The 18458-nt window shown below is 42.2% G+C and overlaps 1 protein-coding gene across 10 annotated transcripts in view; it reads left to right on the top strand.

Annotated features, from left to right (window-relative positions):
- LOC114594672 (spermatogenesis-associated protein 7-like) overlaps positions 1-17931 on the top strand; it is a 63801-nt gene extending 45870 nt beyond the window's left edge. For 8 of the 10 annotated variants that reach the window (XM_077925576.1, XM_077925577.1, XM_077925580.1 and 5 more), the window contains 6 exons: positions 376-845; positions 938-998; positions 3421-3467; positions 4909-4986; positions 7008-7065; positions 17056-17931. In XM_077925576.1, coding sequence (XP_077781702.1) covers positions 376-845; positions 938-998; positions 3421-3467; positions 4909-4986; positions 7008-7065; positions 17056-17187 — 846 coding nt within the window. In that variant the 3' untranslated portion in view covers positions 17188-17931. The remainder of the gene's footprint in view (positions 1-375; positions 846-937; positions 999-3420; positions 3468-4908; positions 4987-7007; positions 7066-17055) is intronic. The other 2 variants (XM_077925584.1, XM_077925585.1) reach the window with 2 other exon arrangements.
- The last annotated feature ends 527 nt before the right edge of the window (positions 17932-18458 follow it).

The following is an 18458-nucleotide window of genomic DNA, read 5'->3' as shown; positions in this document are numbered from 1 at the left end:
TGGACTTATAAGCAGGAAGTCATGTAACATCTAAGCAAATACAATTTAGAGATCTCTGCAGAGATGAAGTATTGTGGTTACTTCTATGTTGTGAAGAAATTGTTTTTGTCAGGTCTACGCAACTGATGGCCCACTAGTGATGTTTTGTAGGTGCAAACCTGCAACCCGCAGTCACAATATAACACCATGTAGCATTAACTGTGGTTTACAGTGACCCGTGAACCGAGCCAGTCCTGAACAAAAGCACACATACATAATTATGTATTTCGCCTTTCCATAGTTCAAACCATGCTGAAGATGGCTTACAACATAAAAAAATACCTTCTCCACAATGTAACAAAAGTAGTCGGGAAATGTTTTTTCTCCCATCTGCAGTGGCTACAGAGCAGCCCGACCTACACTTCCAGTGGACGAATGCGATCCTTGAAAACAGAGCAGCACTCTCCTCCGTGTTTCAAGAAGATGCTTTCAAGTAGTCATTCTCCAGTTTTGAGAGCAGAGGAGGCCATCCATGACATTGTCCAGTGGTCTTTATCTCAGACTCAAAACAGTGGCAGAAGTATATTTCCGCAACGTCCTCTTTCATCCACCAAGTCTCGCCTGCCAGTTCTGAGCCATGCCAGAAAGAGGAAACTTCAAATCCGTCAGAAGAATTTTTTTGCCGCTGATCTCCTGGACAGACATGCACAGTGGTTCACTGAAACAGTGCAGCCTTTTACTCCCAGAGTTTTGAAAACAGCAAGCAAGCCATACCTTTCAAAGTACAGGTATTATAATGGCCCACATGGAAAGAAAAGTCCCTCGCTTCATCAACAATCGTTCAAAAGACCAAATAAGTTTAACAGGTAGGCCACTCATCAGCTTAGTTTGCATGTAGTGGGCTAAACACAGCCATGGCCTGTCAGTGTTATACAACATTTCATTTTTCATTTTTCAGGTCTTCGGAAGATGAATGTCTAAGATCTTATGCAGATTACTCTGTGAGGCATCCAGTCAAGGTTGTTGTTCCCTGTTTGGGTGCTGAATGAAATTACACGAGCAGAAATATTCAGAAATATAAGCAATTCTGGTCTTGAGCATAGTGTGATTTTAAAAAGCAATTACAAACATGATAGAAATGCATTCAGGAATGGCTAAAGGTTTTTTAAAAAAACAGTGAATAATGTTATTAGGTGCTGTTAACTCAAACTGGTATGAAAGTAATTGAAAATTGTACTTGGGGAATCTAGTATTTCAAGATCAAGTATTTTGATCTAAAACAGACCTCGCCTTAAAATAAACAGTAGAATCATAGACTCCATTTGCCCAACATGGGGCTTAAAGCCACAGCCCTGAGATTAAGTCTCATGCTCTACTGACTGAGCTGTCCCTAAAGCATATTACAATGTGTGTTTAAAAACATAACTGCTGAATCACCCAACAATAATTGCTGAATCATCCAATCCAGTATTCTCCCTGCAAAAAAAGAGACCATAAAATCACAAATAATATGTTCAGTTAAAGTAATGTAGTTAGAGATCTTGAGGAACACAATATCCTTTCACTTTGCCATATTTTACCCTTTAAGAAAATAGTAAAGAAAAATGTCTAAACGTAAAGTTTCTCCTTTTACTTTTCTTTTTGGATATTCCTGATTAATGCAAATTTTTAAAAATGGAAAATAAGAGCAGTTTCAGGATGCAGGGAAGGACTGTATCTTAGTGTTAGAGCATCTGCTTGGAATGCAGAAGGGAGTCAAACCCTGACATTTCCAAGTAAGGCTGGGAGAGACGCCTTGCCTGAAACCCTTGGGATCCAGGGCTCGTCAGTAGACAATACTGAGTTAGATGGGCCCAATTGTGGGCTCACTTTAAGGCAGCTTCCTATGTTCCTAAGGTATCACAAAAGCACATGTATAAAAGTGCCTGCCTGAGCTTCAAAAGAAAACGCTGGTATAAAAATGGTGTGGTTAGCCTGTTCCTTCCTAAGCAAAAATTTCCAGACCTGTTTTGCACCTTTCAAAGCAAGGCTCAGCAATGAACATCATAGTTTTGCCTCTTTGGTAAAACAACGGGCAATTGGGAGACCAATTTGCCTGGGTTTTCGCTCTTATTTTTCACGAGATCAGAAACAGCGCAGTTGTAACCCTCATGCTGTCAGAAGGTCCTTGATTCAGTGAAGTCTTCTTTCAGCAGAACAGGGATGAAGGCAATTTTTGCTGATTCTTTCTCCGTCCCACAGCCTCTCCTCACCTCCAGTGAAGTTCCGAAGGGTCCCTCAACCCTTTGGAGTAGACTGTGGGGTGGGGAGTGGGGTCAGGCGACTGCAGTGGGAGGGAGAATCAGTAAATATCCCTTCCTTCCCTGTTCCACTGCTGAAAGTCTCCACTGGATAAAAAAACTTTCCAACAGCGTGAAGGACACCATCCACCTCCCTTATGAACCTATTGTGAAATTTGATCAGGGACTCCCAGATTTTAAACTCTGAAGCTTATACAGGCAAACCCCGACTCTGCACAAGGGTTGCATAAGCCCACCCTTCCCCTGTTATGCCCTGCCCTCTTCCGGGTCAGAAAATGGCCTACACATGCTTTGAATGTGCACAGAATGGGAGCTGCCTGTACCTGAGCATTTGCCCTATTTAATTAAAAATAATAAATATTTTTTGTTATCTACATCCAAGCAGAAAGCAGGCTCAAATTTGATATGTAGTGCACTTCTTTTGTAAACAATATTGACATGTAAAACAAGGTAAAGGTAAAGGTACCCCTGCCCGTACGGGCCAGTCTTGACAGACTCTAGGGTTGTGCGCCCATCTCACTTAAGAGGCGGGGGGCCAGCGCTGTCCGGAGACACTTCCGGGTCACGTGGCCAGCGTGACATCGCTGCTCTGGCGAGCCAGAGCCGCACACGGAAACGCCATTTACCTTCCCGCTAGTAAGCAGTCCCTATTTATCTACTTGCACCCAGAGGTGCTTTCGAACTGCTAGGTTGGCAGGTGCTGGGACCAAACAACGGGAGCGCACCCCACCGCGGGGATTCGAACCGCCGACCTTTCGATCAGCAAGCTCTAGGCGCTGAGGCTTTTACCCACAGCGCCACCCACGTCCTGATGTAAAACAAACAAACAAATAAATGCAAGGAGTGTGTATGTGTTGTTTATATTGTAAGAACTGCACCCGAGACAGTTATGGTCAATTCTCAAATACCTTTCCTCATACAGATTTCTGGGATATTTTCTCTGTGCATGCGTACACACTGTGTACCTTATGAGCTTCCCTATTAAAAGAGGGTACTTTTCTAGAAAGAAAACAGTGGTTAGACCACTGTTGGTTCACATAATGCATCTAGCAGGAAGCTAGCTATTGTAGAATTACAAAATACAAGATTAAGTGATACTAGAATATAAAGCAATTGCTTGTTTTCTTTTTGTCCTTTGTAGAAACACCCACATAACTCAATTTCTCTTCACTCACTGCTTCTTGCAAAGTAAGTATATTGTACATTATTTAATAATAATCATAATAATAACAGCAACACACCCGTTCCTATGTAATGCAATACTAAAAACCTAATGCTTATAAAAGATTCAGACAACCTGGAATATGAAGATAACTGAGTTATAAGAACTTCAGAAGAGGCCTGCTGGGTCACACCAAAAGCCAAATGGCTATGTAGTCCAGCATCCTGTTTGCAGGACAAATCCTCTCTCTGTCTTTGTAACTTTTATCTTGTCAGTGATCAGTACAATATAGGCGTACAAGGAAAAAGAAGGAGGATGTGTCTGGTTCATAGACCGCAGTACAGTCAAAGTTGGATAAGTGCTTTTAAAAGAGTTTACTATTAATGAAGAGTCTGGACTTATGTAAAACTGAAGTCTTTATTTCTTCAAAATAAATATCATTTCTGCTGCTGTGCTTCTCTCCTGCTCTAACTCCTTACTCTCTGCATTGATTTCCTTGCTGGTTGAAGGTGTGTTCCCTTCAAACTATGTTTTTCTTTTGTGTCACTGACTTTCTCCTCCTGCCTTATTTCCTGATTCTCTCACTTAGTTCCCGTATTGATGTGACATTTTGTGCCTCAGGGACAGAGCAGACTTAGCCTGCAACTGGTTCTATCTTGTTCTATCACTGGCAATTAAAGGATTTTAGTGCAGTAACTACATGAGGCTGTGAAGTAGCCTGTAAGTTGGCTGAAGGGACCAATAGCCCTAGGCCCCATCTGCACTATACATCTAAAACAGTCCTGTACCACTTTAAACAGCCATGCCTCCCTGTAGTTTGTTAAGGGTACTGAGTTATACTCCATTCATCGTACATAACTACAATTCCCAGGGCTCCCTGGGAAGAGGGATTGACTGTTAGACCACTCTGAGAATTATAGTTCTCTGAGGGGACTAGGGGGAGGGTCTCCTAAAAACTCTCAACACCATTAACAAACAACAGTTCCCATGATTCTTTGGGAGAAGCCATGACTATTTAAAGTGGTATGATACTGCTTTAAATGTATATTGCAAATGGGGACCTTTTTAGTATGTTCAAGTTAGGCATATCTAATAGGGGTATGTGTTGGATTCAGATGACTCCTGAGTCCCACAGCAAAGTGGGGAGTCTCAGATAGATTTTTGGAATTCCAGAGGTGAAATGGGATCTCCATGACATGGCATGAGTTGAAGCCAGGGCCTCTGAAATGCTTCATGGTATTTGAATCAATCACAACATTAAAAATAAATAAATGCAAGAGTAACACCTATTAGCTTTATTGTCGCATTCAAATCAGTGGGTCTACAAAATGCTTAAATTTGACAGGTCATGCCCATTGATCTGCCTTTCATCTAATGTACTTGAAGTTGCTAGCAAAATTGGTAACACATAAAAAGCAGTATTTCTTTAATTTACTTATCTTGCTATTCTGTTTTGTGCTTATAAAGAGAAGAAGAGTTGAAGTACCTTCAGTTTCTCCAGGAACTTGCAAGTGACATTTTGAGGAGAAGCTGTTTCCGCAAGGAGTGAGTACTCAGTTTTTTCTAATCGTTAATTAATTCAAGGGTGGCTAATCTGTGAACTTCTGAATGTTGTTGGACTACAGTCCCAGTCAATCATGGGTTTTCAGAATTGTACACTGTTCAGATATGTGTATATGTCTGTTGCAGTATAAAAATTCAAAACCCACTAACAACACAGCAGTAATAATAAAACAATGGTATACAATGCACTAGAAAAGTGCAGTATAAAAAGAAATGTTGCGAGTTAGGTGCCTAAAAATTAACAGTGCACATATGTTGTCTGGTACCCGGTGAAATGATGAAGAGTTAGACAGAAAAGAAGCTTTACCTTACTGTTGACCTTTTCTTGCCTTTGCTTCTGTAAAGTCATTGATTATGTTCTCAAACGCTACATTGCACAGAAGACTTGCTTCTGCACTCATCAGCACCAAAGTGTTTAGTCTTGCATTCAGCATGCTTGCCCTTACTTCATTTTTTCTTTGTGCCATTTTTGAAAACCACCTCTTGGCACCGAAGTTGGTGATGGGCAACCACAAGTAAATTCAGAGGGCAACATCTACATTTAGGAAAGAGCTCTCCATTTTGTTATCTCATATAATGTTTAGGGAAGGCAGTGGCAAACATGATGGTTTCACAAAACACTTAAACTGGAGAAAAAATGCTTAAGGAAATGATTTAACAAGGTCTTTGGGGTAACATTCTTGTAAATCTGTAGCAGCATTGAAGATGTTTTCACTCGACATCTCAGTCAAATTGCTGAGGAATCGAAACTTGCTGAGTGCAACTTTGTAGGCACTAATATGTGAACTTCATGGAAGTGAGTAATCTATTAATAATTGGGTAAAATGATTCTGCTCTGAACTTTTGAGAGCCTTCCAAAACAACTTTATTCTCTCATGCTTCATCAGACATGGGCCTGTGGAAGTGTTTTGTTTTGTTTTTTGCTGTTGAAGACATGATTTCTACTCATGACATCACCAAGGTCAAGCACTTGTTCCTCAAAACTTTGAAAACTTTCACACAAAGTAGCAATGTCGGCGGTAAAATACTCCAGCAAATGGGCTCAAGCACAAATATCTAGCATTTCTTCTTGTAGGCTGACACTTCCAACATGTAATCTTTCAAGGATAGGTTCCCACAAGATAGCCATAAAGGCGACCTCTAGTTTTTCCATATTTTTCACCATTTTGTGTTGCTTGTTTTTTCTTTTTGTTATCCATAATGCTTTTAAGTCATGTATATATTTCTCTCCCACAGTTTGGTCAAACTCATGCTGGTAGCTTCGAGAACACCATCCAACCACAGAGGACGAGATGGTTGGATAGTGTTCTCGCAGCTACCATCATGAGTTTGACCAAACTGCGGGAGGCAGTGGAAGACAGGAGTGCCTGGCGTGCTCTGGTCCATGGGGTCATGAAGAGTTGGACACGACTAAACCACTAAACAACAACAACATATATTTCTCTACAAAACACTAACAAAGCCTACCAAACACTCTTCAATCTCAACATCAGAGGTTAACATAGCACAAGATATAAATCAACTGGTCAAAGTGTGATACGTCAGGAAAAGAGTCAATAACTATAGAGGAGTACTTGGCAGTAATTATTTCCATGCACAAAGCACCAAGAATTACCCCCCCCCCCCATTTAATAAATAAAATGTTTAGGTGCAAAGCTGTACACATGCTGTCTCTGCGATCCTATACACACTTACTCAGGAGTAAACTCCACTGAAGTGAAAGGGACTTGCTTCTGAACTGACATGTGTAGGACTACTCTGTAGATCTTCTTATGTATTACAGAAACATAATATGTGAAGAAAACCTTAAAGTTGTTTCTATGGCGGTGGCCCTTACTTTTTTTTGATAACATTAAAGTGGAAATCCTAGGGTAGAACCAGGATTTCTCTTGACTGCTTTGAAAAATAGGCCAGCATCTATTTTTCTTGTTGCTGTTTTCATTGCTTTATTTTAGCTCTCTTTCATGTCTCTGCTGATGTACATTTTTCATTCTCTTTCTAAGGGCAGTGAGCCATGTATTTCAGATGCACACTAGAAAGAGAAGGTATGACCTTGATGAGGTGAGCATACACACACACACACACACACACACTTGTGTCTCCCTGTGTGTGTAATTAAACATGCTGTTACCAGCAGTGCAGTAGCCCTGCATCTACGTAGATCGAATAACAATATATACCATTTAGGCTGCTACACTTTTTAATTAAAAAGAGAATACAATTAGGTGCCTAATGAATGAATTAACAGCTTCAGAGTGGATTATATGTGATACAGGCAAAAAACCCCCACCCCAACCTCAATCCTTCCCTCCCCTTGGCAATAAACCGATAATGTAACTTAGCATTTGATGAAGTATGCAGCTGTCCAGGTCCTCCTTTAAGTGAAGGAAGGCCCTTATTGCAAAGCAAGCCTGCCACTATTGCATTTCTCCTGTTTGAAGCAACAGATAAAGCCAGTGAGGATTTGTAATCCTCCAGTTTTAGAAACGAGTCAGTAACTACAAAGCCTTGCCACCAACTTTGAAGTCCACTTGGCTTCAAAGGGCCTTCCTCGAAACCTGCTTTGATGGTGCAAAGTGCATGTTAAGAGGAACCAGGCAAATACAAGGCAGCACCAGGCGTGGCTGCATCTTCAAATAAAAATACAAAATGTTATGGGGAAGATTAGGGAGGGACTCTTGTAAATCCAAAATGAAAACTTCATAGCACTGTTCGCCATAATGCAAATCTCAGTTAATGATGCAATTGTTGGTCCAGTTCACACATCCCTAGTGGTTTGATGTGAATGAGCAGTGCGCTGGTGCATGCTTCTCAAAAGTGCTTGTGGTGCTCCTCCCCTGCTCCCGCTGCATGGCAAACAAAGCAATCCAGAGTCCAGCTTGTTTGTTTCCTGAAACAATCTTCAAGTACTAGGTTTATTTGTTCGGAGAGAAACAAACCGCGAACCCAGATCTGGATTTTGGAACCAGTCCAACTCTTGCTTGTTCTTTCCATGGTGCAGCAACAGAAGAAGTGGGGGATAGGGCTGCCATATGACTGGATTTTCCCGGACATTACCAGGATTTGAAAGGCGGAAGTGACATCTGGGGGGAATTTTAGGGAGGTGGTGGTTTGTCCTGGATCTTTGGCAAAGAAAATTTGTGTGTGTGTGTGTGTTTGCGTTTGCAAAAATGAAAAGTTCAACAACTTTCGGGGTGTCCTGGTTTTTACTTTTTGAAATATGGCAACCCTAGCAGGGGAGGAACACTGCAGGAACTTTTGAGCAGCATGCAGTAGCGGCTGGTTTGGTGGGGCAGAATTGCAAAGTGTCCCTCCTAAGACAGGTGACACTACAGTTTACTGACATGGTGTGGAGCAGGGTGGCTCACTCACGAAAATATTCTGTCTCCCTGCCCCCAAACCCTCTCCTCACAAATGTTTGCAGTTGTTGCCCTCCTGTTTATGCTTCTCTAACATAAACTGATTTCCTGTATAGTCATTATTGCTTTAAAATGATTCCACAATTATGGGACACCGGGTCATGACTATTTTCTCAGCTCTGGAGAACATCAGGCAAGGCCTGCTGAGTTCAGACCAAAGACTTATCTAGTCCAGTTTTCTGTTCTCATAGTGACAAACAGCATGCTTTCAGGAAGCCCACAAGGATCTCATTAGGGCTGATGGAAAATTCCCTACCTCAATCAAATACCCCAGTTCAACTCATAGAGGGTGAGTTAGAAAAGGGCATTTTGCCAATTTCCTGGCAGATGAGGTAATTCTGAGAGGAGGGAAGACTGCGAATTTGCCTTAGGTATGTATGTAGTATGGTGGAGCAGTGGATTCCTTCTGATTCCTTGTCTCAGGGGGCAGGGGGAGAGTAATGGAGATTAGGGAGCTGGTCACCCAGAATGAAAGCTCTGCTGATGGAGCACTGATGAGTTCCCTGCTCCAAAAAGATGCACTATGTAGGTTTCCACTATGACGTTCCACACAGAACGTATTTCTGGAGGTGGGAAATCGTGGCTACTGGCTGCGCATCAGAAACCACTTGCCAGCAGAACTCTTGCAAGTGGCTGGCAAGCTAAGTGTCCTCCCAAAATGGACATAGAACAAAAGGGGGGGGAGGGAAGCCATCACATGAGTAAGCTAAACCTTCCACTTCCCCTTGAACCATCTTGTAGATTTTCTTTGTGGCAGCCCCAAAATCAATTTCCCATTTCAGGTTTGCCAGCACTCCAAATTGCCAAAACAAACTGGGATTGTGTGGGTGGGGTTTGCTTGGGGGGTTTTGGGGTTGTTGTTGTTTTGCAAACCAGGAAACAGCTGCAAATTGCACTAGATATCCTAAAACCACAGGGCTGTCTCATCTTGTTGTTAAGCGCTATAGTTCTTCGACAGTGTTCCCTGAAACAAGAGGTTATGTGGGAGTTAACTATGTTCAGTATAAAGGACGATTAAGAGGTAATCTAGATAATTGCAAAGTAATTAGGTTGTAGAGTGGCTTCGTGTCATTCTAAGTGGAATGGGTAGTTTTGGTGATGGTAGTGTTCAGACATTAGTGTGAGTAACAGTTAGTGGGCTGTACAAAATCTGTTAAAGCACAATCAGGGAAGAATTTTAGGTTATTTTTCTTTTTAGATAACAGCGCTTCGCAAAATGGTTCATCAAAATGAATAGATTTATATTTTCACTGGCTAGGCAGTTCTGAATTCACCCCTCTTGAAGTCAAATCCTGCACGGTATGAAGACATTTTGATATGATCGCACTGAAAGATCTGATATTTGAACATGTTGACCTTCAAGTAATACACACAAACATACACAAACAAACACACACACAAGCAGGGCCGGCAGAGTGAGGCAGCTGCCTCAGGTGGCAAATTCTGAGGGGCGGAAATTGGCTAGAAATGTGTGCCATGTGATCTGCCTGGCATCTTCTAAGCTAGCTTGCTGCCCTCAAGTGCAGTGGAAGACTTTGTTTTATCACCAAGTAAGTAAGTAAGTAAGTTCCAACTACCAGTTTAGTCAGATTTGGGGCACAGAATTGGGAATGCACCATCCCTGCGAATTCACCTCAGGCAGCAAAATGACTTGGGCTGCTCCTGGCGAGCAGTGAACTAAATTCTGTCTATCTTTACCATTGCAGCCAAAACTTCGTGAGCTGCCATTGCAAATCCTCTGGCCTCAGAGCACCCAAGAATAACTCCTATCCTTTGAGCCATGTCACAGCAGGATCCTGTCTTTGAATGCAAGCACCTTTGATCCCAGTGAAACCTATTTCTGACTAAACATGCATGAGTTTTGGACTCTGTGATTCCTTGAGGCACCTCCTGTTTTGCTTTCTCCAGGGTTCACACTGTTTCTTAAAAGAACAGGCTCCTATTCCCTCTTTCCCCCTTGTTCCTGATGTAGATTTTCACTCACTTCTTCTTCCCTGGCGGGGGAGGCGCCATTTTGTGCCAAAATGCCTTGGGTCGGTCCTACACACAAATACAATTCTTTGACAATATACTATGAAACTTGGGTGGGTTTTTTCTTCTTTCTTTGTTGTACCAAAGTTGTATATTTGTTAGCAGAAGGACTGTAGCTCAGTGATACAGCATCTGCTTTGCAGATGATCCCAGGTTCAATCCCTGGCAGCTCTGGGTAGGTCTGGTGGAGAGCCCTGCCTGAAATCCAAAAAAGCTGCTTCCAGTCAGTGTAGACAATACTGAGCTAGATGGACCAACAGTCTGACTTGGGATAAGGAAGCTTCCTGTGTTTCTATGTATATATAATGGTACCTCTGTTTTAAAACGTCTCTGTTGATGAACGTTTCGGAACTCAAACGCCATAAATGCTTCCATTTTTGAATGTGCCTCGGAAGTCAAACTTTCAAGTCGGCTTCCTAATAATAATAATAATAATAATAATAATAATTTATTATTTATACCCCGCCCATCAGGCTGAGCCTCCCCAGCCACTCTGGGCGGCTCCCAATCAAGTGTTTTCCATTTTGAGTTTTCTGTTTTGAGGCTTCCATATTGAGTTTTTGGTTTTCAAACGTTTCAGAACTCGAACGGTCTTCCAGAACGGATTAAGTTTGAAAACTGGGGTACCACTGTACATTATTGAAATATATTCAGAGTTGAGAGTGGATTTCATGCTCTTTATTCAGCACATAGTGGTGAGGAGGAATGGAAGTTCCCCCAGAATGTCTGCTTTATATACATTATTTACACAATGGTCCCCACGTGATTGGCTAATTCCGGGATTCATCTGTAGGCCAATCAGGTTGCGGATTCACTTCCACCTGGAACTGGATTGGGTGGCTCCTGTGGACCAATCAGACTGCTGCATTCTGGACCCTATTTTTCTAGGACCAATCAGACTGCTGCATTCTGAATCCTATTCAACTCAGGTGTAAACCCCTTTGTGTCTGTGTGTGTTTGTAGCTACATCTGTTGTGGAAACACACAAAAGGTGAACATTCTTGAAACGTTCCTTTTTTCCTAGAGAATATTCTGCCTGCCCCACAAAAAACTACTTTAAATCCAGACACCAGACATTTGGTGCACTTATACCGTAAGTTCTTTTTATGACAGGATTTTAAGCACTTCCTTAGAACTTAATCCAATTAATGGGTATTTTTAAAAGATGATGGTGATTTAGGATACTTCTACTTCCTTCACAAGCCATGAATGTTCCCTTCCATATGTTCTTGTGTTTTACATCTTCAGTTGTCAATATTCATCAAAAAAATCTGCACGTTTTTGTCTAACATCCTCTTATTTGGTTGCACTCCCCTATTGTATGTTGTATATTAGTGCAACCCTATGCATGCTTACTCAGAAGTAAGTCCAGCTGTATTCAATAGGCCTTACTCCCGGGTAAGTGTGTTTAGGGTTACAATCTAAGTTGCTCTGCTTGGACACTGATATATGTTGAAGTCTACTTTTCATTATCCTCATAAAGAGTCACTTGCAGAGCAGAATAATGAGCCATTAAAGAACATTTATCACCTGCAGCCTTAGAATCTATGACTTGAACACGTTTCAGCAGAAGAGGCCATAATATGTCTGTGATAAATATTTCTGAGAACTTTACTGAGCCTACCTGGGTAAGTAACGCCAACAATCCAGCAAAGCAGAAAGAGCTCTTTCCCCTTCTCTTTTTAAATATTAGCCACCAAGATGTATCTGTAAAGTGCACACTACTTTGTGCAATGGATGGTAATAAGCTCAAGAGCTGCAATCCTGATTTGTTTTCTGTGAGGTGCCTTTCTCAGTAAATTCTTTCTGGGAAAGCTGTGGAGTTAAATGAGAGGGTTGCCTCATATTGCTGCTATTTGTGTAATGGCTTTAAACATACAGCATCTCAAAAGTCCTCCCTCCCTCAAAACTGCACAAAAATTATATATAACTGAGTAAGGTGAGGACACAGCAGTTATTTTACGGCTTCTGTGGTCTGATCTCGTAGCTCAGCATTTCTCTCTACAAGAAACAAGGGGACAAGGGAGTCCCACATTTTTTCCACTGTAAAGAAATCCCACTAATGGATATTCTGCATTGGCTGGGGGGTGGATTTGACGACCTTTGAGGAATCTTCCAATTCTGCCATCATAATTTTTTTCCTGCTGTTTTCTTTTTGAGATTTTAGTTTGATGTACTGGATTTGTTTTAAACTCATGATTATATTGATCACCTTGAATAGTTGGGTAGAACAGAAAGATAGGGTGGCTGTATTTTAAACGAGTCACTAAAATATTTCAAGTGTTCAGGAATAGTGATGTCTTCACCCTAAGTAGCCATGCCTTTCCTCCCATTGTTCCCAGTCAGCTGCCTCCCTATTTCCAAATGTGCCACATTGCTAAGGGAAAAATGGGGGGGAAACGAGAAAGCATAAAATTTGGATCATCAATAGCCCAACTAGCTTTGAAACTACAATCAATCCAGAATGCAGCAGCTAGACTGGTGACTGGGAGTGGCCGCTGAGACCATATAACACCGGTCCTGAAAGACCTACATTAGCTCCCAGTACATTTCCGAGCACAATTCAAAGTGTTGGTGCTGACCTTTAAAGCCCTAAACGGCCTCGGTCCAGTATACCTGAAGGAGCGTCTCCACCCCCATCATTCTACCCGGACACTGAGGTCCAGTTCCAAGGGCCTTCTGGTGATTCCTTCCCTGTGAAAAGTGAGGTTGCAGGGAACCAGGCCTTCTTGGTAGTGGCGCCCACCCTGTGGAACGCTCTCCCATCAGATGTCAAGGAAATAAACAACTATCTGACTTTTAGAAGACATCTGAAGGCAGCCCTGTTTAGGGAAGTTTTTAATGTTTGATGTTTTATCATGTTTTTAATATTCTGTTGGGAGGCGCCCAGAGTGGCTGGGGTATAAATAATAAATTATTGTTATTAACAATTTAGTGTACTGTCTATGAACATAGAGTATGTACTTTTGGTATTATGACTTCGTAGTCATTTCTATACTGCTCTTCCATGTATTTTAACCAATTACCTATATATACTATTATTTTAGTAAGCGTCGTCATCGCAACATCCTAGGAATCCACAGATTAATTATGTGAAGAAGTACTCACAGCAACCCTGTGGAAGGGACTATTAAAGTCCCTAAATGAACCTAGGGTTTCCACAGCAACCAAAGCAAAATGTCCATTTAAATCCCAAAATAAACCCATTTCCCCCCCTGTCAGACAGTCCAGGCATACTGATCTAGCCTAAATGCAGTCCTGAAAGAGAATAATATTTCTGCAGTGCCAGTGAAAAAGAAATAGCTATTTTTTTGTTCATTGTGCATAAATATTATTTTATTTTATTTTATATACACACATGGAATGGATTAGCTCAGCTGGACACAGCTTAACTTCTGAGTCGGCAATGATAGTTACAGCTAAGATTGTCGGTTTTATGTAATGAGTATCTGTGGAACATTGCAAGTGTTTTACAATTCACACAGGCACAATATAGCATTGTTTGTTTCTCTGGACAGGAAGCAGTAAAGTTGGACTTGCCATATGTCCAGAAAATTCCAGACATGTACAGTGGTACCTCAGGTTACAGATGCTTCAGGTTACAGACCCGCTAACCCAGAAATAGTACCTCGGGTTAAGAACTTTGCTTCAGGATAAGAACAGAAATTGCACAGCAGCAGCACGGCGGCGGCCGGAGGCCCCAGTAGCTAAAGTAGTACCTCAGGTTAAGAACAGTTTCAGGTTAAGAACAGACCTCCAGAACTAATTAAGTTCTTAACCCGAGGTACTACTGTACAGAAATCGGATGCCTAAAATAGCATCTGGGGAAATTTGTTGAATGTTAAGAAATCTCCGGAATTTCCCGAATTTATGGCACCCCGTTCCTACCCCCTCATTTTTATTTTTTAATTTCCTGGGGAGGCTGCCCCCCAGCAGCAGTAGAAGTGACAAAATGTCACTTCCCTTAGCCGGGGGGGGGGGGATGAAGAGTGAGGAGGCTGTGGAGAGATGCAGGCGACACAGCAGTCTAGCAGCCCCAAGCTGGTTGAAAAAGGGACCCTGTGCCAGGGGTGCCCCGCGGAGTCATGGTGGCAGAAGCAGCGAGAGGGGGTCTGCAGCTGGGCACTCAGGAGCTGCTGGTACAGCCACCTCGCCCGAGGGGGTTGAGGTGGCGGTGTTAGTTCGGCTCACCCATCAGGTACATGGCGGCAAGCACATCTTCATGTTGCCAGGGTGGGCTGCAGCCATTCATGGCCCCCATCCATTTCCAGCTGCAGCACTGTCAAGGCAGAGATGGGGGCTGGGCAGGGAACAGTGTGTGCGTGTGCGCAGGAAAGAGTTTAAATAAGACCTGGATAGGCCTGGATAGCGAGGGCAGCAAACTGTGAGGAAGGGGGACATAACCGGCTATGAGATAGGTTGCAGCACCTCACTACATGTTTCTGAGGATTGTTGGGGGGGCCTGAGCAGCTGGGTGGGGTGTAGTAGAGAGGAAAGTAAGGTGGGGGGCCGTGTTGAAGAAAGGGGTGCAATAGGGCCTGAACATTTTCATTTGGGGGGTCTCCCGGGGGTTTTTTTCACGCTTTAAAATAATAATAATTTTGGGGGGTGGGGGGAATCCCTTCTTTCCCTGCTCTAATAATAAGGAGAAATGGCTCTTGGAGATGCTGGGGCTCAACAACTTTGGGGTGTCAGGAATTTTACATTTTTTAAAATATGGCAATCCTAGTAAAGTAGAATTTAGTGAAGTGTGAAACTAAGCCAATGAACAGCCCATAATTATTGTGCATAATTGTGAGGGCCGGAAATGTAATGCGTTGACCATCCGCAAGGCTATTTTGATGTGTGCTGACCTGCTTGTTTTCAAATAGATCAATTGTGTTAACTAATTTTAATATTGATTGTATTTTTTTATATTCTCAGTCTCCTATACAAACAATACACCTTCATGCAGCTCATTTCCCTCCGACAATGATGGCCACCAACTTGGAAGGCTATAAGAGAGGATTAGGCAAGTTTGTGGAGGACAAAGCTATCAGTGGCCAGAAACCATGGTGGCTATGTTCTTCCTCTGCGGTTGGATCAGTATGCTTCTGAATACTAATTGCTGGAAACTGCAGGAGGGGAGACTTTTTATGCGCTCAGGTCCTCCTTGCAGGCTTTCCGCAGGCATCCGATTGGTCAATGAGAACAGGACTAGATGCTGGAGTAGATGGACCACTGGTCTGATCCAGCGGGGCTTTTCTTATGCATGCCTTCTCCCCCGCCCTGCTCCACCGAAAGGTTCTTTACTTTTTATTTTTGCTGCTGCTGCAAGCGACAACAGCTGCCACCGTGTTGGCAGCCTAGCTATCATTCTCTGTCATTCATACTGTACTGAGCCTAGTGTCATTCCAGGATGGAGGGTGAGGGGTTTGTGTTTGTCTCCTGCCAGAAAACAATAGCGAATAATATTCAGAGAAGGTCCTGAAAGATTCTCACCTTCTTCCCTAAAAGAAGAGTGAGAGAGGAAAACCTCAGAATATTTCTCATGGGGATAAAAAGTCTTCTGAGAAATTTCAGCTCAGCTTGTTGCTTCCAGGATCGCACCTGAATTGCCTCACATATGACAATCAACACAAGCGACTTCCATTCAGGGAGATTCTTTGGCCATCTGAACTTGAGCAATTGTTTCTGTGACATTAATAAATTTCAGGCCTCCAAAAGTACATAATGGAAACACTTGCAAATGAGGAAACAACCACAATTGTGACAAAAGATGGATTTCTTGGTTTTCTGTTTCTTCCCCATAAATTGTTTCTAAGGGTATCGGGTAAAAATTTAGATTGCTGCGTACTGCTCTTGATATTAAATTCAAGAGCCAAGGCTGAGAAAGGACAAGGAAGGACAGGTATTTGCATTATGATTCTTGAATAGCACATTAAGTCAGATATTAAACAACAAAAATGGATCTATAAAATGCAGGGAAATGTGGTGAGGGGGCAGGTGAACTTTCTGGGAGTCAAGCTGGCAAGACATAGGTCTGTCTATGCCAACCTGATGCCCTCCAGATGTTTTGTTCATTTATTCAAAAGCATTTCTAAAAATCTTTTAAGTATTTAAACATTTAAAAATAGTTTGAATATTTAAAAGCAGTATACAAAACTAACATGAATGCAATAAAACAATATCATAAAACATCATTATAAAAACATGTAAAAACAATAATTCAGAAATAGCAGGGTCCAATCTTATGGAAAATCTGGACAAAAAGATATGTAATCACAAGACATCTAAATCAAGGAACAGATGATTCATATGTGGCAGGGAGAAGGACATTCAATGGTTACAATCTAGACCCATTTCAATACGTGTTCAGATCAGCCTTGGTCACTTGGGTAGATGATAGTGTAGGTGTTGGCATACGTACCTGTTCCAGAATATCTAGAGGCAGTTTGACAACTGAAAGCTCTTTGAAATTGCAATGAGGCCCATACAGAATACATTCCTGTTGCCCCGCATTGTTCAGTTACAGGAATGCAACTACAGTACATATATGTGTGCAACACTTTTATAGCCCTGACAAACTTTCTCTTCACCCCCCTTTTTTTGTTTTAATTAGGTAAAAATGCAAAGAATTTTTCAAGCCCTGAAGGATGATTTGAACATCTGCCCTCATCTGCCAGATTCTCCTGTCTGTTACACTTGCTTGAAGCACAGGAGAAGCTGTCTCAACACAGCCACCACCTTTTAAGTCACAAATGGTCTTCTGAAGCATCGGACTCAAACAAGCATAACAGACTTTGTAATAAGAGAGGAAGGAAATTTACAATGTAGAGAGCTATTCAGAGTACTGTAAACATTAATGAAACTTAACTTGAATCATTGTACTATCTGAAGAGAATTGCGGTTGAATCCTAGATTTCTCCTTGCAAACATTTTTTATATTCTATGTCCTAATATTTAACTCATTCTGACTGTTGGTAACAGCATCATCCTTACACAAAAGGGAGTGGTCAGTAAGTAGGCTTGGGGGAACTCTAAAACACCCTGAGGCCACCGGACAGCAACTATCTGAACAGCCTCCTTCCAAGGATCAGCTTGCCAGATGCAGCATTGCTATTTTCTAGATGAAAGCAAAAACAATTCTGATCCAGTCTTTGTGCTAATTTTTCCTGGAATGAATAATGTAGGAACTCATCACTAGCTACTTCCAGACACAATGAATACATCATTCCTTCCTTCTCGTCATTGAGTATAATTTTATGTTCTGAAAGAAGTTGGTCTGAGCAGAGTCATGTGAATGAGCTAACAAGGACATAAATTGAAGGACCAGGAGGCACAAGGAGAAGCTGAAAATGAACTGGCTGCATTTTAAAAGTTCATTAGGAGAACTGTACAAAACGAAAAGAAGGGTGCAACTGTTTCAGTCAACTGTGGTTAAAACTCAAGCTAAGTATAATGAAATAGTCATTATCATTAAAATGATTTTATTCTGTCTCTGTCTCTCTCTTTGGGTGGCCACCGTGAGAACAGAGCACTGGTCTAGATAGGCCATTGGTTTGAATCAGGAGGCTCTTCTTATATATTTTCTTTTTCTAGGGTACCATACAGTCCAAAGTTGAGCTGTAATGCTATGTCCACTTGCTTCTAAATAGACATGGATAAAGTAAAGGTAAAGGGACCCCTGACCATTAGGTCCAGTCATGACCAACTCTGGGGGTGTAGCGCTCATCTCGCTTTATTGGCCGAGGGAGCCGGCATACAGCTTCCGGGTCAGGTGGCCAGCAGGACTAAGCCACTTCTGGCGAAGCGGAGCAGCACACAGAAATGCTGTTTACCTTCCCGCCAGAGCGGTACCTATTTATCTACTTGCACTTTGACGTGCTTTTGAACTGCTAGGTGGGCAGGAGCAGGGACCGAGCAACAGGAGCTCACCCCGTCGCGGGGATTCGAACCGCCGACCTTCTGATCGGCAAGTCCTAGGCTCTGTGGTTTAACCCATCGCGCCACCCGCCTCCCTGG

This window comes from Podarcis muralis, chromosome 3, assembly GCF_964188315.1.
Source record: "Podarcis muralis chromosome 3, rPodMur119.hap1.1, whole genome shotgun sequence".
NCBI lineage: Eukaryota > Metazoa > Chordata > Lepidosauria > Squamata > Lacertidae > Podarcis > Podarcis muralis.
The sequence above is the reverse complement of the archived record's forward strand: the minus strand, read 5'-3'. Positions and strand labels throughout refer to the sequence as shown.